This window comes from Indicator indicator, chromosome 6 (assembly GCF_027791375.1).
Source record: "Indicator indicator isolate 239-I01 chromosome 6, UM_Iind_1.1, whole genome shotgun sequence".
Taxonomy (NCBI): Eukaryota; Metazoa; Chordata; class Aves; order Piciformes; family Indicatoridae; genus Indicator; species Indicator indicator.
In genome coordinates, this window is record NC_072015.1 from 20,482,248 (window position 1) to 20,508,413 (window position 26,166).

General features: G+C 40.0%; 1 protein-coding gene across 1 annotated transcript in view; it reads right to left on the reverse strand.

The window, feature by feature from the left end:
• Window positions 1-4,053: 4,053 nt before the first annotated feature.
• ANKRD33B (ankyrin repeat domain 33B) overlaps window positions 4,054-26,166 on the reverse strand; it is a 38,148-nt gene continuing 16,035 nt past the window's right edge. The window contains exons 2-4 of the mRNA XM_054381896.1: window positions 17,716-17,845; window positions 12,119-12,259; window positions 4,054-4,904 (exon numbers count right to left, since the gene is read on the reverse strand). Of these exons, the coding sequence (XP_054237871.1) occupies window positions 4,054-4,904; window positions 12,119-12,259; window positions 17,716-17,845 (1,122 nt within the window). The remainder of the gene's footprint in view (window positions 4,905-12,118; window positions 12,260-17,715; window positions 17,846-26,166) is intronic.

Consider the following 26,166-nt stretch of genomic DNA (forward strand, 5'->3'; position numbering starts at 1 on the left):
GTTGAAATTCAACAGAAATAAAACCCTCCTTGGTGACAGCAGCTCAAGGGGGACAGACAACTGGAGGAGAGCCAGGCATGGCTCCTCCTGTGCTATTGTCCCTTTGCCACGGGTTTGTAGAAGCATGTTTTGTGGCAGTTTTGCCCCCTTCAACCTTTATAGAGACAAAAAAAAGCAAGTGAGAGGCACAGCACTCTGGGTGAAGACTGTGGTGGAGAGGAGAAGCAAGATGGCTTAGGTGTAGTGAAACAGCATAGGAGAAATGCAGTGGGAACACAAAGACCTATGCCTACACTTTACAACTTAGCAAGTGCAAAGCTTTACACCACTAAATAAAAATGGAGCCATGATGTTTGTAAGGATGCAAGGGGACTGCCTGCTTGCAGAACAGCAATATGGCTGCAGGTCATCAAAGCAACAGCTTCTCTCTCGACTGAGATGGCCAACTAAAGACTGACATCAGGACAAGTGCAGTGTTTTTTGCAGAATCAGAGAATGGTAGGGGTTGGAAGGGACTTCTGCAGATCATCTAGTTCAGCTCCCCTGCTAACACATGTACACCTAGATCAGGTTGCACAGGAACATTTCCAGACAGGTTTTGAAAGTCTCCAGAAGAGACTCCACAATCTGTGCAGTCTCTCCTAGTGCTCTGTCACCCTCGCAGTAAAGTTTTTCTTTATGTATTTAGCTGAAACTTCCTGCATCCTAGTTTGTGTCCACTGCCCCTTGGCCTGTCACTGGGCACCACTGAAAAGAGACTGGCCCCATCCTCGTGATATGCACACTTTATATATTTATAAGCATTGATAAAATTCCCTCTCAGTCTTCTCCAGGCTAGACAGCCCCAGGTGTCCCAGCCTCTCCTCATAACAGGGGTGGTCCTGTTGCCTAAAAAATTTTGTAGTTTTCACTGGACTCTCTCCAGTTGTTCCTTGTCTCTCTTGAACTGGGGAGCCCAGACCTGGACAGAATACTCTAGATGTGGCCTCACCAAGACAAAGAAGGGGAGGAGAACCTCCCTTGACTTGCTGTCCACATTCTTCTTAAAGCACCCCAGAATACCATTGGCCTTCTTGGCCACACGAGCACACTGCTGGTTTATCGTCAACGTATTATCACCAGCACTCCCAGGAGCTTTTCTCTGGAGCTGCTTTACAGCAGGTGAATCCCTAACCTGTACTGATGCATGGCAGTATTCTTCCAAAGATGCAGGGCTCCGCAATTGCCTTTGTTGAATTTCATTAGGTTCCCCTGTGCACAACTCTGCAGCCTGTCCAGGTCTCAATGAATTACAGCACAATCTTCTGGTGTGTCAGCCACTCCTCCCAGTTTTGTATCATCAGCAAACTTGCTGAGACTACACTCTGATTCTTCAGCCAGGTCATTGTTGAACAGGACTGGACTCAGTACTGACCCCTGGGGAACACTACTAGCTACAGACTTCCACACAGATTTTGTACTGCTGCTGATCACAACCTTCTGAGCTCTGTCATTCAGCCAGTTCTCAATCTACCTCATTCTCCATTCATCTAAGCCTACCTATTAGGAGTCTTCCTTTTTTTTCTTTTATTCCGAGCAAAGAAAGTCACAAGGAGAGGGAGTTAAACCATAATAGCTCCTTCCAGGGAAACCAAACTGCTTTCAAATGGTGTGGATTAGTTCACTGGTGAAAGTGGGTGGGCTTTTTGATCTACTGAAAAGTGAAAGGCAGCATCCCCCTGTTCTTCAACCACTGTGAAGAAAAAGGTCACCAAATACATTTAACAGCTTATACCTCTTTTAATGGAAATATCACATATTTATACACATGTACACAGTAAAGTACAAAGGGTTAGAAAATGGGCTTTATTTTCAGCCCCTAATTCTAACATAATGTGTTAATCCCTGAGAGCACCTGTCAATTGTATGTCCTCTGCAAGTGATACTGAGAGTGCAAATTCAGGTGTTCACCTGCAGCACAGGTTGCAGTTCAGATACTGCATCTGAATACTAAATCTTCACTACGATGGGTTAGCAGTAAACAAGAATTAACAGTTAAGTCATTCAATTCAGTGTTCCAATTCCAAATCCATGCTGTTATCTTTGACACAGACAGCTAAAAGATAGTCTTCCCAGAGAAATGAGTTCATCTTATAGTCTAGCCACAGCAAATCCATTACAAAATTGATACATATGGAGAGTACAGCACTGATGCACATGGAGAATAAAATCCTCTTTATATTCACAGGGCTGGAGAGGTTTATTAGCATATTCCTCCTCCTCTGACTTGGGATACAGCACAGATACTCCAAGAGGCATAAAGAACAAGCTGCATGGAAAAATCCTTGTTTCACATGTCTACCATAACCTCTGTCAATCCCTGACCCCACAGACTGTAGCTAGCAATACCAATCTGGACACTTGTCTTCAATCAACTGAATTTATTTCTCCCATCACACATAGTTTCTTTACAAGTTCAGTGAGACTGTGGCCAGTCTTTGTGCTGTGGGAGTAAAAGATGGGGAAGTTTTCCCTCTGACTGAAGGGTGAAGCAGGTGACAGCAGCAGGAGGATCTGCCTGGGCTCCAGCAGAGCAACACCATCAAGACACTGCACAGAGCATTTCATTTCAAATGGGTGCAAAGCCTGAGCAAAAACACAGCCTGAGCATATGCTGTCTAACTTGCTGCCTGTATTTGACCTCTACTTTTATGAATGTGGTCTTTCTTCAGCAAGCAGCAGGTTTATAGCCTGTTCTTAGAACTCACCAAGATTTGTCCTGCCATTCTGTCTGACTGCTGGCAAAACCAAATGATGCCTTAAGACGGACCACAAGAACCTGCAGCTATCTGTGGGAACTGCCACTCTGAGATGCACTCATATACTAGAACAGGTTTTGTTTCAGTACTGAGAGAAGAGTGAGGTACTGACCTCTCCAGGCACCCAGAGGCATGCTGCTAAAGCTGACAATGGTATCTGGCCATGGTTTCCAAACGTTTCTGGCTGAGCTGCCGGATACTGCTTCTCTGCCTGGATATTCATAGTATATGGCTGGACATGATACCTGGGAAAATAGCTTGAGCTTCTGGAAGTTGCATAATTTTCCTGTTCTGGATGTAACCTGGAAAGGATCCCAATAAACCTGCTGGGGTTCTTTAAAAGCAACTTAAATATCAACCTGGAAAAAAAAAAAAAGTCCACCTGTGGCTCACCATGTCCTTTATTTCACAGTAAAACACAAGGATGAAAAATTCCCTGAGACTAAAGAGGAGACAACAGATAGTGAATAGAGGGAAACTTAATGGGGGAGGCAAATCTTAAGTGATGGTGGCAATGAAAAATTAGCTCAGCTTCTCTGCTGCTCCAAAGACATCAGTCCTTGCCTCTGATTTATATCTGCAGAGGATATGAATACCTCAACTACAGAAATATTGCATATGCAGCCCATTTTAATATTCAAGAGAACAAACAAAAGCATTAGAAACTGCATCCGTACAGGTTGTATGGATCTCTATAGTACAATACCTATCCTGCCTTAAACTTTGATTACTAGAATTAAAATAAAGTGCTTAGTATATTCAAAGCAATTGTAGACCTGAATTTTCACTGGCCACCAACACTGTGGTGTATTTTTAACTTTTGGTTATTACTATAAAATCTTGTAAAACATTGATCTAACCTAGGAGAGGGAGGAATGTCTAGTGTCAAATGCACAACTCCTTAATTTTGTCCATTACAAAATGAACAAACAAAATACAATCCTTTCACACGTTATTTTTCAAGCTGTTTCTCAGTCATTCAACTGTACTTTGAAAAAAGGAAACCACAAAGGAACTGCACCATTTAAAACCTCCTATCAACAGCAGACAGGTAAATTTAGTAAATCTTTCAACCCAAATACCTTCCTGTTCCACCATCAGACACACTGTGGCATAGCCCTTGCCCTGTTTCTGCACCTTAAAGGCAGCTATTACACTCTGTAAGCAGTGGGCATGCACAAAGGCATTCAGTTTGTTACCTTGCTCAGATAACAAGACTAATGGTTCTGAAAACTTCTAAGCAACTGCCTTTAAATCAGGTTGGGCATCTGGCAGGGGACACCTGCCTCTGCTTTTGAACCTCTGCTGCTTTTCTCTTCTCGTGTTCCTCTGCCTTCCTCCTCTCCTCTTTTAGCTCCTTGTATCTCCATTTGGGAATCTGCAAATAGGGATCATCCTTTGCACTGCTCCTCCTTCTCGCCTTTTCTGGCTGGAAGGTGGGTGGAGGAGCCTTGCTGACACGGACTTTGGGGATGACAAATCCTGGCCTGACACTGCTTCGTCTAAGCAGGTGGAGTGGCAAGAGGCTTGCTTTCCTGGTGGCTATAGTGTTCACTTGGGAGACTGCAAGACTGATGGGCTGCAGGCTGGCTCGCCGGTCCTTCTTCTTGGCGACCAGTGTGACTCTGGAGTTTTGAAATAGCTTCTCGTAGCTGCTAAAGTGATCTTTGTCCTGAGATCGGATCTCCTCGGCTCTCTGCTTCCTAACAATTTCTTGCACAGCCAGTCTACGTTTCCCAACACATGGTGGGCTGCCTGGGCACACAGTCCGGCATGACAGAGCTATGAAAGGACTGCTCAAGCTTGTTGTCACCTTCACCATGTGGTCAAGGACCCCATCTTCTTCTGGACCATAGAAGGACTGGAACGAGAGTGCTGCCCTCATGCACTCAGAAATCCTCTGCAAACAGCTTTTTGGCTCGGCAGCCTTGGCAAGAAGTTCCTTCATCTTTGGCCATTCTGGTTTATATTGATCACAAAACTGTTCCGGGCATGGCCTATCCATCAGCTTTTGCATGATGAAGGCAGATTCTGACCTTCCTGTATAACATGCCCATTCCCACGAAGTCAGTCCACGGCTTGGGTCAGTTGCATGAACATTTGCCCCTCAAATAAAAGAGAAAACATTATTGCTATTAATGAAACTGCTCACACTTGTTGCTATAATCAGAACTGAATGAGGCAGACCCCTGCAAGAAAATGTTACACAGAACACACAGTAATATTTGTGACAAAATGAACACACAATAAGGACAGATCAAGTCCCTGACTTTTTAAACTCCTGATGTATTTCAGAAAGTAATAAAATATATTAAAGTTTTATATACGAAATTTTCTTAAAACATCGCAAAGAACGACATAAAGAATTTCAACTGCATTGAATGTTGTCTGCCATTTTAAAATCCATTCCTTTGAGCTCACAAGGAAAGAGCAACAAACATGAGAAGAAACACTTCTGTACACAAAAAATCGTACAGAATAATGGGCTTTGCATTGATTGCACTCAGAAGTTAGGTTGTGGGATACTGATCACAACTTCCATTCAAATATCAACTCTGCTCACCAGGGATGAAAATAGCAAACAAAATATAAGGAACTTCTAGAAAAACATCAAAAACCCAGAGAAAAACTAGGAAAAAATAAAGATAAAATAGAACAAACACCAAGTATACAATTCAAGTTCCCTTATCTCTGAAAAGACACTGTAGATTTAGAGAAAGTTGAGATAATAGTGACAAGGGTGATCAAATATAAGGAAAGTTTCCATACATGTCAGTGGATCAGTGAAGGGCAAGATGAACCTTTGGTTTGAGATGAGAACAGCTGTTCTCATTACCTTAGATTACAACCCTTGAGGAAAAGAAGTATTTGTTAGCAAAAATATGCTATTATTAGTATATATATATTAGTATATATTAGTATGCATATAGTCCACTGTAAGTGGACTGGCTGTAAGAGGTGACATAAGATGCTAGACAGCAGAGGCTTAGACATTTGAAGTGCAGTGTTAGATCCTGGAAGGAAATTATTTCTAGTGGCTATTACCTTTCAGCTTGTCCTCTCCTCATTCCCAATTTATGATCTTTATCCATTCAGTTCTGATGTCTGTCCCTATCACCATTCTTTTCATGTATTTCTGCATCCTTCTCCAGTTTTGCCTTCCTTTTGATCTCTGCATGTGGCTATAAACCCCCCCACATGCGCTTCTGCCTTTGTTCTTCATTCTTTTGCTTTCAAGTTGGGTTACACTTTTATCCAGAGCACTTGACTGCCTGAAGAGAGGGTACAAGGGTAAGAAGAGGAGCAAGCAGACTGTTCTGCTCTGCTGTATCCTTTACAAATACTGCAGTGCTGTATTCAATGACGTCACATTCTCTGGCAACCAGAAAACTGCAGGAAAGTCCTCCTCAGTTCTGGTATTACGGTGGCAGCATGGGCATTTGTCAATGAGGATGGCATGTGTGTAGTTCCACACACATAAACAAGCTCTGTAAAGGGCAGAGGAAGCTTAAGTCAGCAAGACACTTGTAATGCCCAACACATCAGAGCTGATGAATGCTAAAGGATACAAAAGATCCATCCAAAAACCAATCAAAAAGAATCTCAGAGACATGTTGAAGACTTGACAACCAATATCATTTCTTTGCTTCACACCCAAGTGATCCTGGACATACCACCTGGGCACATCCACCTTGATGATCAGGTGAATGAACGAAACTGATATGGCAATCAGTAGGGGTGAATACTCTCTAGTTTCAGGCAGCCACCTTCTTAAGCTGTAAATTCTTTGTTTTATATTTGACTGATGTCAAAGGGAGCTTTACATGACCCAGTATATAGACTTTGTTCAGCAACTCTGAAGTATGTTCTCTGGGAACATGTAAGTCTTTGTCCATGTTTTCAGTGTAACCGAACTCTTTAACATGTGGTTATGGTTTACATGTATCACTGGCCCTTTAGAGACTTTTCCAGGTTTCTTTAAAGAGTTTCAGGCTGGTATATGAATGGGCTACAACTTGGGCTTTGACTTCTTGAACAGCTTCTCTATCATCTGAAGCACCATTTTCAAACAGCCAATGCAAAACTAGCCTACACAGATCTTGTCACAAAACAAAAGATGTTGTCCCCCATTGGAAGAGAGACACGAGGAAAAGGCCAAAGAAACATTATGATAATTTTTTTTTTTTTAGGGTAGATCACCTTGGTGACAGCATTTCAAACTAGCATAAGTGAGACTAGTTATAAGGAATAGTGATCAGGAACCTATTGGGAATGTGTCCAGTATAACTTTCCCCTCAAAAGATGTTTTGTCATTACAGAAAATCAGAGGGAAAGGAGAGCATGAGGAAAGTGATCAGCAGCTCAGTTTTAACTGAGCTGATTCCTAAATCTCTGAGAAAATCCCTAACAACACTATGCTAGAAACATAGACCAAGAATGAGTGTGGATGGAGACATTCTAAGCAGAAGAGGTCACCTCACTTTGATTGTAATTTAAGTGAAATTTGCACAAAGGACCGCTCAGAGAGAAAGCACAAGGGCACTGCAAGGAGTCCTCATGGGGCCCAGGCTGGAAGGCAGAGAGGCCACAAAGGGGAGGAAAAATTAAGCAAACCAATGAGTTCATTAACTGTGGACTGAAGAAAGGACTGTGAGATCTCAAAGGCAACAGGGTTCAATGAAGTTTGTAACTGCAGAAGCTACAGACAAATCAGTGAGGGGAGCAATAAGGCCATATAGGGACATGTCTACCTGCTCCACTAGCCTGTTTTAGAACCACCCCACCTAAACTTCCTACCTTTGAATTTCTCCCATCTCAGGCTAACTTATTTCCTGTCCCCTCCTTAACAGTTGCCTGGGTCTGTGCTCCTCCCCCCTAGAGAGCTAACTGGGAATGTGGCAGATGACATGTAAGTTGTTTCCTTGTTACACATGGAAGAGGAAAGGATTTACCTTAGGAAAAAAGTAACTAAAGGAATTGTCTCCAGATACAAATTTTAACGCTCTGCTTGTAAATGAGCAAGAGGTATAGACAATTGCTTGTCATTATCTTCAAGTAAAAGACATGCCAGCTCTGATATGATGCACCTGTAAGATGCTGGATCAGTATCATGCAAAAAGTGTGAGAAAACTCTCACTGGGAGTTCCCCACCTTTGCTTGGGGATTGCATTGAAGCTCACTCAGCCATGGTCCTTGCTGAGCTATGTTGCATGTATGCCTACACCTGGTCAGGTACCTTGTTGATTTGGACCCTGACCCACAGACTTAATTTCTTACTTTGATCTCATACTTACTTTGTCTTGATGAACTTGCCTTGTCACAACTGACTTGCCTGGAAGTCACCAAAGTAGTGGCTGATCCTTGTTATTGTCACCAGCCCTGCTTTGTTTCTTCAAGGAGCACCTCTTCAGATGAGGCTAGTGCCTCTGTGTGCCATGCCACCCTTAGCTCACCTTCCTTTGAGGAGAAGGCCACTGCTGCTGCTCCCTGACAGATGTATCCCTAGGTGTTTCAGAAACTTTATCTCTGAAAACAATGCTACAGAATATTGAAATCCTGATCTTTCAACAGAAATCGATGATCACTTTGTACCTTGCATCACAAAATCTCTTCTACAGCATGATTCACTGTAGTGGTACTGATTTTCTGACCAAACCAGGAGACATTTCTGAACAGTCTTGTCATTCAGCAGAATGCTTCATCTGGAAGAGATGTCACATGTCTCTTTTTAAATGTGACATTGAACATATTCAACTTACTGAATGCTTTGAGCTAGTTTAAACTTCAAAGCAAGTACAGCCTACAAGTTTTCTTGTATGAAAACTGCACCTGCCACTTGCCTTGATTTTCCTATGAAAATTGCCCTGAAGATCATTTTCATATACATGCCCTTTTAGGCTACCAGTATCCTATTTGAGTAAGAAGGTTTAATGTCCCTTGAGATGCAAACTTGACATCCTGAGTTTTAAGACAGAGAGTGAGATAGGCATTTTTAACTGATCTGTTTTACATGCAGTACTTAAAGCCCAGTCTCCAAATCCACAGCCACTCTGACGACTTTACTAAAGCAGCACTGAGTTTACACTGGAGATTACAGCAGGGCTTGACATGTGAATTACAACTGACATTTCTGCACTCGGCTTGGCTTGTTTGCTGAATGCTGGCGGCAATACAGACCTGGCAGGGCAGCAGCCTGTGACAAAGTGCCGATGAGTGACTAGGTCCCTCTTTACTTGCTGCGTGCTCACAAATAGTAAATTCACATGTTCCAAAGACTCACTTTGAAAATGCATCATTACGGCCAAGTGTCTCAAAGCACCTTAATCTTGTACTGGTTGACCCTGGCCACCCTCCAGGAACTCAAATTTCAGAAAGAGCAGCCACTTTGACAGTTCAGCTCTAACCATCTGTCACACACTGCCGATACGTCTTCCCCATCTGCTGTGTTAAATCCGTGCTTACGCAGCTAGGAAGGTGAGTTATTTTCCTTTACTGGCCTCCTGCATTACCATAAGTAGATGTCCATCAATAGAGGTCCTATCCAAGCCAATGGGTTTAAAAATCGCCTGTTACCTGACATACTGGGTTTAAAACCCTCCTGGCTGTAACTCCTTTCTAAAGACACATACCTGTTTTGCAGCCACGCAAGCAGACCCACAGTTGATTATGCATGTTCTCCCCACTGTATTTCCATGCATTCATAGGCTTTAATAGAATTTTGCTGGTTTCTTTGTATTTTTTTTCACCAAATCTTTTAATATAGAATTTATTTCACCTTCTTCAGCAAACTAGCACTTTTCTTGTCAGCAGCCACTTAGATATTCCTTCAGCCCTGAACTACTGCTAAATCCATTCTGAATAAGCCAGCTCCCTCAATTTCGCCAGATTGTATGGCACTAAAAAATAATCAGATATTAAAATGGGGTCAGGCAATTTACCACACTGCCCACAAAATGCTCACAAAACCGTTTCTACAATCTACAATTTAGAAAATTTAGAGAGTATCAACTCTATGCCTCATTAATCAAAGGATAATCTTTGGTATCCTCATTATTTCAGATGCACAAACAGGCCAATGCAACAGGCCCATCCACCAATGTGGTGGATAATAAAGACATTTTCTGGCTGGCAAAAGGTTTATTCTTTCTAATATTCTGCTCTCAGGAATCATGAAAATGAGAAGGTGGCTCTTCAGATGTGAGAGGCAGGGAACCACATAGCGAATGTTGACAATGATACTTTTTGTGCAAGAATCAGAACGAGGACTGAGTTACCTACAGTGATGGAAATGTTGCAAAACAGCTTCTAGTGACCAAAACAGAAAGAACAAGCTCCTGTCAGATCTTCAGTAACAAGAATAGAGAGCCATGACACTGTAAGGACAATTTGACAAGTCATAAGGTCTTGGGATTGAAGTTCCATTTTAAGTGTTAGTTTGTAACAGGCACTGGAAAATTCTGAACTAGCATATGCATGAAGTATGTATTAGTCCAGAATGTGCATCTGTGTCTAGAAGTATTCACACTCTGGCAGTCATTTCACAGTTTTGTGTCACAAAAATTTAATTCCAAAATGAATCATCTGATTCCAAAGCTTCGATTCCAGCATACAAGGCTATAGAACATTGCAGAAAATAACATGCCAGTTACCACTTCATTCAAACATTTTCTGTGTTATATCAACATCTAGAAACTGGCTATTATGAAAATGAATGAAAGCAATATTTTATGCTTGATAAGTGCCTGAGACTTAAAATACTCAGATTGTGAGGGATCAAACTTTTGTGACAGCAAAATGGCTGAATAAAGTACTTATTCAAGATATTTCTCAATAAAATGGACCTGTAGGATTCTTGGTGTAGACAGTAGTAATATTGTTGTGGTTTAAGTGTTAACAGGTGGGCAGGTGGTCATGTTATTTCCTCCCCTTTCCTGCCTATCTCTGTTTAAGAGGACAGGAAGTTTCTTTGGGTCTCCTCTTCCCTTTTGCCTTGCTGCCTGGCGGAGAGCTGTTCCTGGTTGCTGGAACCCAACCCTCGGTGTGGTTGGGCCTGCATCCACATGTTGTGGAGAAATCCATTGCCATCTGAGATAGGGTTTTGTATATATCTCTTCCCTCAATCTCTCTGTACATACCTTTTCCCTTAAAACCTTTTATTATCTGTTAAAATTACTTTCTTAACTTCCAATTCCATCCAAGGCCTTTTGTTTACCTCTTACTTCCTCTACCTATCTTTTCCCAGAGTGAGGAAGAGGGACTGGGAGAGGGGGGTAAGCCAAAATTCTGTCCTGTGGGGTTTTTGCCCTGAAACCTTAAATGGTGAGAAATATTCACAGGCAATCTGTTCTCATTTCCATAATATTTAATTTGTGTCAAATATCTGCAACTATATATATTAATACATTCTAGTTATTTATTAGCTAATAATTTATACACCCATTGTTTAACATAATAAAAACCCACATCACTGAGGCTAAAAGTTGCTGTATGCTAGGATTGATCCTATGAAGGCTGTTGCCCCAGTGCCTCTCACCCTTCTGAGTTTCCTCTCCAGGACCTCTTCACCTTGCAATACCTACAACTGTAAATTCAACTGCAGTCAAATGCCAACAGCAAGAAACATATTTTCTCTTCTCAGATGAGAAAAGAGGCAGATAGGCAGAGGTGTATCTGCTCACTCCCTGTGCCACAGCTACCTCTTTGCAGCAGATATAGACCTGCTGGTGCCCTATTGCCCATAAACCCGGAGACCAAACTCAGATCTGTAGAAGGGTCAGGAAGAGAGGTTATTTCCCGTGTTGACAAATTTTCTACCAATGTCTCCTGTGGTATATGAACCCTACACTCAACTCAGACAGGAGCCAGAGCCCCCAGAGCTCTCCACCCCCTGCCCCAGGACCTGCCACAGTTTTGAGATGTAAGTGGAGGAAGTGAAGGTCTGGCTATGGTCCCACCTTTGTACCATTATACCCAACAGAAAGACACCTCTATGTCTCTCCCAGATGCCATTAGTTCCTTGTTTACAAATTTTGATGATTACACTTTCCAAACTCTCCTAGACACAATGAATCTCACCCTGAGAGCTTTTAGAGGGCTCCTGGATGAGTTTCCACACAAAAAATGCTCCCACAATGACAGCACAGGGCTTCACTGCCTCGTCTATGACTTATTTAAAAGCCGCACCCATTTCTGGGGAAGGCTGTAGCACGTCTCTTGGAGTAAACATCTCAAGAGCAAATTTCTTTCTTAGTGTTTGCATCTGACTGTCTAGTATTTACACTTCGATGACAACAAAAAAAGCAGCAGAGCACACTGCATACCTGCCAACATCAAGGCTTTCACGCATTCAGTTCGCCCCTGCATGGCAGATTTCATCAGTGCTGTGAATCCGAACACATTCCTCTTCTCAATATCAAGCCCAGGAAAATAGTTCAACAAATAGTTTGTAATGGTTATATGCCCTTTAAAGAAATGAAAAAGCAGAGAAAATATGTCACAGAACTAAGGTACTGTCTCAAGGACAAGCCAAAAATTATTCCTACAGGTTTGATAACTGGAAAAATGCAAATAATAACTCTTTTCCTTGTATCAGCTTTCGCTCATTGGAGGTCAGCCCTAGGCTTAAGTGACACTAACTTGTGACCACAGTTTTGAGTCAGGAGGCTGGAAACCTGGGTTTCCATCTTCTCTCAAGTTTCTCTGCTATCTGAAAAGTCAGTTTAAGTCAGCTGAAAACCAGAAACAGTCACTCAGAGGTTGCAAAGATCCTCAGTTTCTTGACTCAGTGAGTTGCACTGCAAAGGGAATTCCTACAGCTTGTGGAAGGAAGGACTGTCGCCAGGGTGAACTAAATTCAGAGGTTCAGCTTTTTCCCTCCCCTGGTAAATGTGAACCTTACAATCATGGTGCTTCATCAAAAAGTGATTACACATGATAGTTTCAGCCAAAATAACTAATATAACTGAAACGTGCCAGGCCTGATATGAGACAAAATAATGTTTTATGTAGAATCCCACATTTTTATTTTTCCATCTGACAGTGTAAAGCCACTTGTCTACTCTCCAGCAATAGGAAAATGCACTTGATATTTAGTTTTGGTAGTAAAATAAGTGACTTAGTTAAGTTCTGTTTCTAAAACAAACTGTTGTGGCTGTTCATGTGCCTTTTACACCAGGATAACTGGTGCCAGGAAGGGCATACTGAGTAGCTGGAAACAGGTCTGGCTAAATGGTTGGAAGACCAATTAAAACATCAAGTCTTCATAATAGGACTATCAGAAGAAGACAAATATCTATTGCCATTATGGTTCACTCAAAATAGTTTTCCCTTCACTTGTCATTCATTTTATGATGCTTTCACACTTTGTAAAATAATGCAGTCTGTCAAACAGCTGCAACAATCACAATTTAATTACTAAGAGCTGTAAAAATATTCTCACCTCCCTCTGCAGTCCAGCTGAATATTCTGTGATGCATGTCATTCAAATTCATCTAGGAATGTTACTGAGGCAGATTATAATTCATACAGGACAATTTAGAAGTCTATAATGTCACATCTGGTGCAGATTTCATCAGCAGTTGATTTGCACCAACACAGTCCTGAATTCACTTTGGAAAACAAGTTAAGAAAATCTTTACAAATTGGTAAAGATGTTTTCTAGGTGTTACTCTTCATGTCCTAGAATTTGCTGAACTCTGCTGCCTTGCTGTGTAACTGGAAACTTTCCTGAAACCTGAGCAAATGCAGAGAGAGTGCAGATCAGTTTAGCAATGCCAGAGTCAGAAAAAAAACAGATAAAGAGCTCTCTCTACCTTGTGCAGTCTGATGCAAATGAAATATAACGATACAGCAAACTGCACCAGCTGAACAAAGCAAAAGTGAACTGGGTTCAAGGCAGGATCAAGTGACCTGGTCCTGCTTACTCAGTACAGAGGTTTCTGTTTCACTGGCTTTATAAGATCAAATCTTAGAAGGGTATCAGTTACTACTGGGAGAATCTTTGTGCTTAAATTGTTTTGCAGGACATGCTCTGTTTCACATGATGATACAGTGTGTGTCTTCATGAAGGTCTTGGAACAGTGGAAATACTGCTTTTTGACCACAGAAACCATCACAGACAGGAACTGAAACATGGAAAAATAGTAAGATGGAAGTTTTTTTCAGCAGTTGTTACATTACTGATGTTGTTCTTTCATTTACCAAAAGTATATCTGAAGTAAAAGTTGCTTTGCAAATCTGGGATGATCCTAAGAGTCTGTTCTGAAAGCCCTTGCTCAGCCAAAACTCTCCAGGGGAATTCAGATGTTCTCAAATGAGACAGAAAAAAATACCAGCAATAAAATAACAAAGACAATGAAGGTTTGTGATTCTCAGAAGTTTTGTGTCTCAGGATTCCTGAAAAACACTTCAGTTATAATCTGCAGGAGCTTCTGTCCTCTGAGGTTTGCTTCAAATTTCTAGTTCAAACAGATATCAAATTCAAAGCAAAACTCAGAGCTGCCAAGTTTTTGTTCAAACCCTGTCATATGCTTTTGACTTCAGGCCATAAAGTTTGCTTCAGTTGTCCTGCTTCTAGGCAAACTAGAAGTGTATATCTAAACCATAAAACAACTGAATCTTCTGTGATTTAAAGCCTGATATGAAAGCTCTGTGCATCTCTACAATAAATTAGTGTAGCCTCAGCCAATTTGGTTATAAATTCTTATCAGGCTCTTGCAGTTTGTAAGCCAGATCAATCTTCTAACAGACCTGGCATGCTAAGGGTACAGTATCAGTGCAGATGTCTGTAATAGCGTAATCCACAGAGACAGTATTAACTAATAATGTATGTAATACAGGCAGAGGAATAAACTGCATTGTAAGGAAGATTCTCTGTCATATAATATCACAATTTTGAACTGTACCTGCAAAAACCCTGTGTTTGGTCTATGGGTGGTGAATGCTTTTTGATGGATGGTTGGAACTGAAGATACCCTCAACCTTTTATACTCTGGATGCTTTAGGTGTTTGTGTTCTCTTGTCTCCCTTAATAAACAGAAGTTTGTGTTTCCAGCTCTACAGCCTTGTCTGAGACTGATCCCTGTGAGATAGGACATCTATATTTCATGAGCAAATGCGACTCTCTATATACAAGTTTTATGCCGATTACCATACACTGCCACTGATGTAGCTATGTCCCAGCAGCAGCAGTTCTCAGAAAAAAAAGAAATGTAATTTTCCTCCCTTTTTTGGAATTCACCCTCCTTCTTTCCTTTCTTTCCACTCATTATTTCAATCTCTTGTTTGCTTCAATGTCCCATTTTTCATTCATTGTCCTTGTACTGACAGTCAATTATTTTTCTTCTGCTTTTAACAGCATCACCACCCATTTCCAGGCACCACCTGCTGCTGCAGGCTACAATGAATTTACAGTTTGGGAAGACAAGCTCTCTTTAAGAAGGTTACCCACAACTGTAAGAAATACTGAGAGAGCAAGTGAACAGACCAATTTTCAAACCTGAAATTACACACTGGGCAGAACACTTTGTTTGTGGTTATTTTTCTATAATAATATGCCTGTTAAGAAAGCACTGCTTCCCACTGATCCCTCCAGCTTATCTTTCTTCAACTTTAGATACTTTAGTTGAAGGATGAGAATCTTAAATTATCAAAAGCAACATAAGGAACTGAATTTGATTAACTTCTGACTCTCTACCTGATTTTAAAGATAATTTAAAGTAATTCAAGCTGATCCTTAGATTTATGCATCACATCTTGACAATGATGAAACATCATAGGCAAGTGTGGATTATAAACTCCTCTAGCAAAACCAAAGAGGCCTCCCTGTCATCTCCCTTAGGAACTGTACCTCATATCAGCCTCTGAAACACAAGAAAGGATGCCTCAGCACTGCAGCCTTTTTCCCATCCAGCTCCTCTTTGGGGTCTGGCAATACGTAATGACCACCTGGTCCTCAGGTCATAACAAAAATGGTGGCACTTTCTGGAACCTTCTGATATCACCTCACAATTAACTGAAATAATGAGAATTTGCTAGCAGATTTTCCACAGGAAACCTTGTACTTTGATAAAAATAACAGCAATCTTGCAGAAAGATTTATTTGACAAAAATATTATTATTTTCATGGCCTGAAGTTAAAAAAAAAAACAACAAGAAATAAATCTCACTAAAGGAAAGCTTGCATAAGGTTTGCTTTCAGTTCTTTATAATACACTGCTCAGTATTACTACTTAACATTCACCAATAATTAAACAGCATCTATTGCAGTGTAGCTCCTCTGGTTGCAATGTTAACCTCACAGTAATCTCTATTAACACTACAGCAGCATCTTATGATAATGAATTAAATAATTGGTGTCAATCCTGTATCTCAGGATTATGATGGGCAAGGGAAAACATCCAAGTTGTTAGGAGTTTGTATACGCTTCTGTTGACTACAGTAATTTTCAGTTGCCTTGGGAATCAATAGTACAGGCAGGCAGTGTGAAATCAATGTCAGTCCTGTGGATTAACTCTGAACTCATTATCATGAGTTATATAGGTCAGGAAAGAGTCACTGATAAACTTTTTATAGTCCAAACTTGTAGCAGCAAATAAACAAAAGTAGATTCAAGTTTTGAAGACTTCACTTTCTTTGGAAAGCTATTGTAGTCATTGCTTTGCCATGAACGTGACTACTGTGGTCACAATTTCTTCCAGCATTCGAGACCTATCTCACAATGACGTCTGTAGCAGAGTTCACTTATTGGTACAATGCAAAACCATGTTTGGTACTACCTGGAAGTGCCTAGTGGCAATATTACTAAATTAACATCAAAACTGCTCCAATCTTCAAACATGGCCTGTAACGTTCATTGATGCTGTCTGACAGAAATTTGTTACCTCCAGCCTGCCAAAGTGTGGGAGGGAATACGACGTCCCATGAACTCCCATCAACATCCCATATTCTTCATCAATGAGTAGGCCAGGTATGCATTTCCTTGTAAAGTGCCTTTAAGGAGCACGCTTGAGGGATGAAAAGGAAATCGTGGATGCAGAGCGAGGCAGCCCTTGGAACAGCTGTTAGACCAAGTGATGGCTTCCTTGGTCGATTTTTTTCATGATTTACATGCTCTAGCACCTTATTAATACTGGTAAGAGAAAACTACAGCTTCCCTTAAAGGTTAAAACACAGCCTATCAGTTTTAACAGAAATAATTGATTGATTACTTTTTAACTGTACACTTGAAACTAGTAACCTTTTTGGGAGCATTTATGTGATCTGTTAGACATGCTCACTGAATATTACCATGCTGGGCAGGATAAAAGAAAACCTGGGGATAAACTTTGCTCTCACTCCAGTCTGCATCAGGATTAACATGACCAATATCAATATAATCAGTCTGTTACAAAAGCAGCATTGGCAAACAGTGAATCCTGCTGAGACTACGTAAATAGGGGGTTTTTTGCTTTTAACTATAGAGTGGTTGAAGAATGTCATAGCAGCTAAGATATTTCTTAATGATGATACATTTTCCTACAATTATCAGTTACTACAGGCCCACAGATATATGTGTAACAAGCATGAGAAAAGAGACTGTCAGCACCGATACAGTGACCATAATTTTCACTGGTTGCTTGCCAGAGCAAACATAAGACAATAAGCTTATAGAAACAAAACAAGGTTTTATTTACTTTCAAGTTAAAATAGTTAATGGCATCTTTGGATATGTATAGCTTTTCTATCTTAATCCTTTGGGTAAATATTGTAGAATAATCTCAGAGAAAATCATTATAATTTATCCGGGAGTGGGCTTGGCCAGGATTATTCTATGCAGGCTAATTTATTTTAAGGCTTAAAAAAAAATTCTAAAAATAATGGCCACAACACACATTTCTCCAAAAATCCTGTAGGTAAAAGGTGAAACAAAGAGCCTTACCTGCCTGTGCAGCTGTAATTAGAGCCGTATTCCCTTCATTGTCTTGCCAGTTCACATCAAGATGAGGGCATTGTGCTAAGGCTATTACAATATCCACATAACCTTGGTAGCAAGCAACGATAAGACCATTCTGTAAGTAAGTAAGTAAAATATAAAGAGAGAGTTAGGTTTACCAGACTTAGAGAAGTTCACTGAGGAAGTATGCTAGTCTGGGGTTTTGGGGATTTTGTTTTGTTTTGGTTTCAGACTGAAGCACTGAAAGGGTATAAGCATAACTACTGATTAGCTCCAGGCACAATGTTCAGATCAGAACCATTGCTTTTTATCTCTGCCCATTGGCAAGCAACATTTGCTATTCCTCAGAAATTCCTAAGAGAGTAGGTATCATATTATGCTACTTGGAAAGCAACTGTTTACAAATGGCTTATGGTTATATGGCTATATATTCTATATCCAAATGAGAATAAATCAGGTTTTATTATATAATAAAATTAACCTGGCAAGTAAGATGAACTGGACCTGCAAAGAATATCAATTCTCTGAAAAACAAATACTTGTTCTCTGAAGGGGAAGTAGTAAACAAAAGTTGTGTTCATACTGGCTGTTGCTATCTTTAAATACTTAAGGTTTCCCATTAGCATTAGACCTTTTTTTATAACCACAAATAAAATAAAATTGCTTTTAGAGTTCCTGTTTAATGTGCTTTATGGTAGTTAGAAGCAGTAAAACTTTCAGGAGGCAAACTCTATAATTCTGCTTGAAACACAGATAGCATTTCACTCCACAGCAGCAAACTGAGGGCTTCTGTAAAATACAGCAAAACACGCTTGTCATTAACTAAATGGCACTACCTTACTTAATCCTGGCAGCTCACTTGACCACTGGGATTAAACCCATTATCTCCAGTCTTCAGCACTATTCGGGCAGCCTGGTATTCATCTGCATGGGGCTGTTGGGTGTAAAGGCCAGATGAAGATAAATCAGTGCTCCCTGTGATCCCTCTTCACTGCCAACACATCACTCGGTTTTCCTGAGCTCAGCATTACTACCTGACTATTGAAAAGACAAGGCCAGAGACATAAACCTCAGTCTCTCTATTCACCCTGCCTGCCTAAATGCACTCAAAAACATGCTTCAAGTTCATAACCACAGAAGACTAGCAAGAAGGAGCATGCGTTCTGAAAACGAAATGGCCCACCCTGGGCAGCTGTTGCATAAATATTCTCTATTTCTTTCCCCCATGGACACTACCGAGACAGAGACATTGACCAAATGACAACTGCCACTTCTGATTTATTGTCATTAGAACTGGTTAGTTAATATTTCAGTGTCCTGTTTCATTGTTATTCTGGATAATCCTTTTGGCTTAGGTGCTAAACAGCTTCACTGAAGTAAAAAGGCAGTGCTAAATCCTTGGGATACTAACAGGCTATGAGGAGTATTTCTTGGTTACATCTTTCAATAAAATTGTTGCTCTAATTTCTTTTATTTTTAGTTCACTCTTGTCCTCAGAATGAAGCAATATCCATCATTATTTTATAGAGGCTATGTCCATTTCCTTGTGAAGAACCTGAAATACTTCATTCTATTGAAACTACAGAGGATTCTGCTTAAAGTCACTTATATATGGAGATAGATAGATAGAGGGGAGAGAGAAAGAGAGAGAGAGATAGTATAAAGAGCAGCTAACATTTATATAGAAACAGAGCAACTTCTTAAGTGAAAACAATCACACAATCACAGAATGATAGGGGTTGGAAGGGACCTCTGGAGAACATCTAGTCCAAGCCCCCTGGCCATAGGAGGTTCACTCAGAGCAGGCTTCACAGGATGGTGACCAGGCAGGTTTTGAACCTACTTAATAATGTCATACATACTTTAGCTAACATGCAAACTCACTTCTGGCAATGAACAGGAATCATATTTACTAATACACTACTTCTATTAATTCCTGGGAACTCTAACAGGTGCTGAGGAATGCTGAGGTTAGAAAATGGCATCTGGTTGTAGATAATCACAAATGAGAGCATTCCTTTAAAGAGTAAAATTGAATGTGTCTGAATCTGCAAAAATCAAAACTGCAGAATATAATGGGTGTGATGTAAACAGAGATTTAAGAAGTAATCAAAAGAACAGTAAACACAATCAATGAGTCACAACACAGATTAGTCTGCGATCTTTAACTTCATATACCAGTAAGTACTATTATCCACAGCCATAATATATTACAAAATCTGTCAATAATCTCAAGTAATAACTGATACAAAAGTGCTCTCTGCAAACTGCCTTTTGAAGCAATTGGTAAACCAGTAGCCTGTGTCACACCAGTCTACAGGAAAATACAGCCATGCTTTATTTTTTTTTTAAAGATAAAAATAAAGCAGTATAAATGAATTTTAGCTAGAAAATTCTGACCTGTGTAATGTGGTTATCCTCTGAAAAGAGATGACATTTTATCTTATTAGTGTTCTACCAAGGCATCAGTCATGCTACTCATATGAAGGGTCATGGTGCAAGCAGTCAGTGTATGTGGAAAAAATACGTATGCTTAAAATTGAATCTATCATTTTTTCAGTAAGATCAGTTCTCTGACATTCACTACATGAGAAAGCTTTAGGAGAAGGAAGATAGACGATTCTTAAATGCATGTCCTCTCACTAAGACTTCAATCTTCTACTATATATAATAATAATCAATTAGCAGAAGGACTAACTAACCGTACATATGTCACAGTATCCCTGCTTTTTGAGGACTGTTGTGTTAGTGGTCAGAGTTGCTGCTGTCATTCTCCCAAACCAACGAAACAGAACAGGCAAAACCCTCTGGTTTTGTTCTCTGTGCAGAAGAGACCTTAATCGTGAAACAACATTGATGCCTTTGGACTATAGGAAAAGGGATTTATTCCTTAGAGGAGACTGGGGCTGCTGAATTCTCTGAGGTTTGCAACACATCCTGTTTCATTTTCCGAATATCGCATACAGACTCTGCATGACAAACAAGAAAGCATGAGTCATCCCTCACATCAACTACATTCCCATTTACTGATGATTCTTCCCTTAAGATGGAGGATGAAATTCAGCTCAGGAACATGTTTTCTCCAAATACAGGAAACACAATACTGCCAGGTTTCCTCTGTGGAATACTTGGCATTTCACAAAGCTTGCCCACAGTTTTTCTGTAGTATATGACATATCTTATTCATATGTAACCAGCACAGTTTTGAAAGAGTCTCCTTTGTTTGAAGTGACAGACCAAAATTAATGATACTTTATTTAAGATGTATGATGAAATAGTCGGTCTGGGATAAACTACTTATTTTCCATATATTCTAAATAAAGTATAACTGATTTTCTTAACTGAAATTTGCATGTTTTGAATAGAGTAAAATAGACAAACTTTTGATTCCTTTTAAACTAATATTTCCTCATGCGCCTCTGATTTCATATAGTGTTGCCACTATAAAAATAAATTCTGCTTTGCTCAGCTATGTTGACTAATGATATAACAATGTGTCTGATTAAGCATCTCTCAGGAGATGATTTCATAAATCAGGTATTATGGCAAGATGGTAATGCTATTTGTACACTAGATCATTACAGATAATAGAGATCACAAGAAATATTAGAGGATCAATAATGAACTCAAGCTGAACAGCAGAGCAAGTCACATATGGCATGCAGTTATTTTAGCTTTCAAAAAAACTATCTCCAGGCAACTTATTTTCCACCAAGAATGAAGACATTGTCTTATAACTTTTCACCTATTATTCCAGACAAAACTTGGTCTGGTAAAAGACTAAACTAACATTCAACATTGTTTTTCATAGGCATCGTGATGAACAACCATCCAGTTTGCTTTATATGTATCTGTAAGTATTAATGACAATTCTGCAAAGCTGGTTTAACAGCAATGATTAGAACTGCACATAATTGAATTAAATTAGATAATGATCCATTATAATCCATAGTCATATGGAAGAACAACTATGAAAATTACAACTAAGTTAAAAGCATATTAAACAAACCATGCTGTAATAGAAAGAAAAGAATAATAAAACATAAAAGAATGCAAAGCTATGTTTAAACTTTTTCTTTTTGATCTATTAAAATAATTATTCATATATTTAATATTTTGTGTTATACATAACTCACATATAACTACATAACTACATATGTAGTTATACTTAACTACATATAACTATCACTGACTATAACATAATTCACATACCAAGAAAATACGAATCAAAATCAGGTCAAATATTTCAAAATCAATCTTCCAAAATTATTTGAGAGAACTTTTGATCTGAAACATAGGTTTACAGAGATTCTAAGTTCACACTGTATTAAAAAAGAGCTAACCATTAGTATCCACTATATACTAATCTGTGTACAATAGCACAAAACCTTCCTGTCTGTACAAATCTGAGAAACTTTCATAAATGGCTTGAGCTTATACTATAATTGGTTTAGCTGATTAGATCAACAGTGACTGAGATGAGGCAATTATTCAGGTCATCAGTCCCAGGAGAAGTGGTGTTTATGTGCTACAGAAATCCATCAAGCACATAAGCTTTAATATTATTGTGGCAGTACATCCAAAACACTTCTCACCCCTGGCCTGTGAAGACAGGATGGGGAAAACAGGGAAGCTGGAATGAAGGGAGCCAGAGGAGGCACCTCCCTGTCCCAGGCCTGTGGATCAGTGGATTCACCTGCACCCTTCCCCCAAACCATGTGTCCTGCCAGGCACAGACCCCATGCAACAGCATTGTGAATAACTGATATACTCCTAAGGTCTCTGGGAACTTCCTACCTTTTGTTAGTGAGGGTAACATACTGCTTTTCCAAACCCTTCGCAACCATTCCTATTGTGAAGACAACTTCTCAACTGAATACTGAATCTTTTATAACCTTTATAACTCTTGTATATAGTTACATGGGAAGTGGGTCCAAATTAATAAATAATTGATATCTTTATTAATTTCTTGCCTTATTACCTTTTATTCATAACAATTATCTGCACAAAATAATTTAGGCTGACCTTTTAGAGAAAGGGCTGCAACAGCTTAGTCACATTTATACTGAGAAAGTGACCAAAAAAAAAGAACTGGGAATCTAACTGAATTTTATCTGACTGTTGCTTGGACAAAGTCTCATATGCCTGAAGGGAAACAAGGGAGAAGATGTGATTTTTTTCCAGGGCAAGCAATCAGATAAGTGCAAAAGAATATTCAAGGGGCAGAGCAGTGTTGTGCAAATCTTTCTGCCTCCTCTGCAAAGGAACACAGTAGCCTGAAGCACAATCTTGTATCCAAACACAAGTCTACATGGCACTGCCCCTTCCAGTGCCTGATGGCACAAAATTGCCACCTTCACTTCACAGCATTATGAAGGCTCACAGATTCATTTCCCAGCATCAGCTGCACTCTCTATCTAAACACATGTGCCAGTCTTCAGGCATGCAGATGATAACCCACCCTTTTCCCACACCGTTTTGCAAAATATGTTCAGCTTCACTTATTTCATAAACGCCTCTTGTATTAGTCAGTCCACATCTTTAAGTAAGGGTACAGTTTAGTATATGTATCATCTCTGCAGAAGCCCTTACTTAATCTATTCTAATCCAAATCTCCAGGATCACCTTTAAAAATAGTTGCAGGAAAATTCATTGTACTATGCCTGCAAAACCTCACATTACACAACAAAGAGAACCACCCAGAGATAGTCCAGTGGGTGGGATGTATAGGAAATGAAGATTTTTATCATATGGCAATACTAAGAGACACTTATGAGGGATTAACACTTTTGTTGTTGTTGTTAATGCAAACCTCATAATAAAAGTAAATAATTCAATGGGAAATCAAAAACTGATGAGCTGGTGGGGACTTGGGAGCTTTATGCTGGTCCATACGAAGCTGGAAAATGCCCTCAGCTCCCATGCTGCCTGACCTCTTCTCTCAAAACCATCCACCTAACTGCCTCTTGACATGGCTTCTGCAACAAAAGCGGGGAGTGGGGGGAAAGAATTGATGATTGCATCTTCAACCCACAGAAAAACTGATGGGAGGAGAATTGAAGCGTTACACAAGTAGTAATCCTTTTTTCTGCTCACTCCTGTGGGGAGTCCTCATGCCACGAGGCAAAAACCCAGGTGAGCCAATACCTGGCCTGCTCAGGAGCCGTTCACCACACCCTGGCCCCACCAGGGACGCTCCAGGAGCTGCGCTTCTCTCTCATTCTCCTTTACATCTGCTGCCACTTCCCCAAAGTCACACCATGTCCAAAGGATTGGAGACATTTTTTGACTGTATAGCCTGACCAACAGTTGGCACTCACTGGCACCTCCTCTCCCGAGCCCTGGAGAGAAGGGCCACTTTGTTCCTTGCTGTATTACATTGTCTCAGGCACCCTTTCCACTGCAGGAGGCCAGAGGAAGAGGGCACTCAGGATTGCACCTAACAGTGGAATGGCCCTGCAAATAAAAGATTGAGCTAAGGGACACTGTGTCAACTGGGTTGCAGGAAGCCTATGCTGCACAACCAGTTGTTTTACTATGAGTTAAGATGACACATGGTGATACTTCTATAAACAGCAGCAACTGGATCTATGCCATCACGTGATAAATCTTTTGTTATTCTTTCCTCTCTGAACTTCAGCTTGAAACGAAGAACTGAAGACCTGAACATATGAACAAAGAACTAGTAGCAGCTACAACTAACTCAGGCATATTTTAACATGATGTTAGGAAATGAGTCAGGAAATTTTATGCAATTCCACTGAAATATAAATATATATATGCATATACACACATATAAAATATTTGCTCAGGATTGCTCAGCAAGTATACCTACTCATGCTCAAGATCAGTTTTGTTAAAATAATGCATTACTTTGCATTGACAGCTAGTACATCTGTATAAGTAATGTATTCATCAGTCTGAAGTTGCATCAGGTAGAAATGCCTTTGCTAGTGACAGCAGTTTATAAGGAAGAAGTTTATAAGGAAAGAGAGGAAACTGGGATCTTTTGTCCACAACTGAAAACGTAAGTGTCTTTGATGTAGTCTAATCAGTCCAAAATTTAGCTTTGCAATGTATGTGAGATCTCTGGTCATAGCTGAAGTAAGCAAGCTAGAACTCTAGAAAAGGAACATGTAAAGAAACTCTAAAGAAATACTGTTTAATAAAAAGAACACCTACTTAAAATGAACTGACAAGTCAGTGCATCTTTTCTTCATTATCCGTAGGTTAAAAGGAAGTTATTTCAGGATTCAGTAACATGTCAAATCAGCACAGGGAAGGGTTCTGGGTTCCATTTATGCAGTGCCTGGCTGTAAAGGACAGAAAATACTGTAGGAAGATGATAGAGGAAATAACACTACTTTTATCAGGTTAAATTTCACATTTTCAGTTTATTTAGACTGTCATGTTAGGTACAACTACTAAACAGTGACGATCCCTAACAAATAATGTAGCCTTACTAATCCTAGCTTTCCTGTTTGTATAGCACATACTAATCAGTGTTAATACTGTCAAATGTCAGTGCTAAGTTTCAATAGTGTTGACAGTAATAACACATGATACACAGCAGCCAAATTTATACATCCCTCTTTGCTATGCCTGTTTGTCTGATATCTGTGCTAGATGCAGCTCACTTTGGCTTTAAATTAAGGGAAAGGATATTTGTAAGAAAGAAGTGAGAGGTCTGAATTCAAAAAACAATGTAAATTATATACTGAACTTTAATGGAGGGATCCTGATGTAAACCCTGAAGGCATTTCTGTCACACTTCTGCCTCGCACTTCAAGGTGCTCTAAACATTACTAAACATTAGCACCTCAAAACAGAGGGGTTTGGAGGACTGGGAGAGGCAATGTGATGGACTTCCACTGATGTCAGGATCCAGTCCCAGCAAACAGTCAGCTGTTTTTAATTTCATTTCTTTGTCTTTCATTGGCTTGCTATGCAATTTTCAGCAAGACTTCCAAGGGCTGTAGACCACCATCCTGTGAACAAGGATAATGTATTTCCAGATCCTTAAATGGACAGCACATTACTATATTTTGCTTGGAAAAGGTGTTTCCAGATAGCAATAGATTCAAAACAGCAAAGTGCTGGCAGCTTCCTCCTGTGAACATATGAGGCTGGGAGCATCTGCTGCTCTGTCCCATTTGCACAAAGCTGAGTGTGTTTCTAGTAACGCTCAAACTTTGACTTTTGTGGGAATAATGACATGGAAAACATTTGAGATAGTCTTCCCATCAATTATATCACTGAGGCATTTTCTTTATTTTTTTTTTCCAGCAAGGCAAAACCTGTAAGAGCCAAACAAAACAATAGTCAAAGGAGGATCATGTAACAAGCATGTGACTTGTATCCAGTACATTCTCTCACCACATAAGACCTTCAGAAACATTCAGAAACTAGTTTGGTCTGAACTCAAAGTCCTGGGCC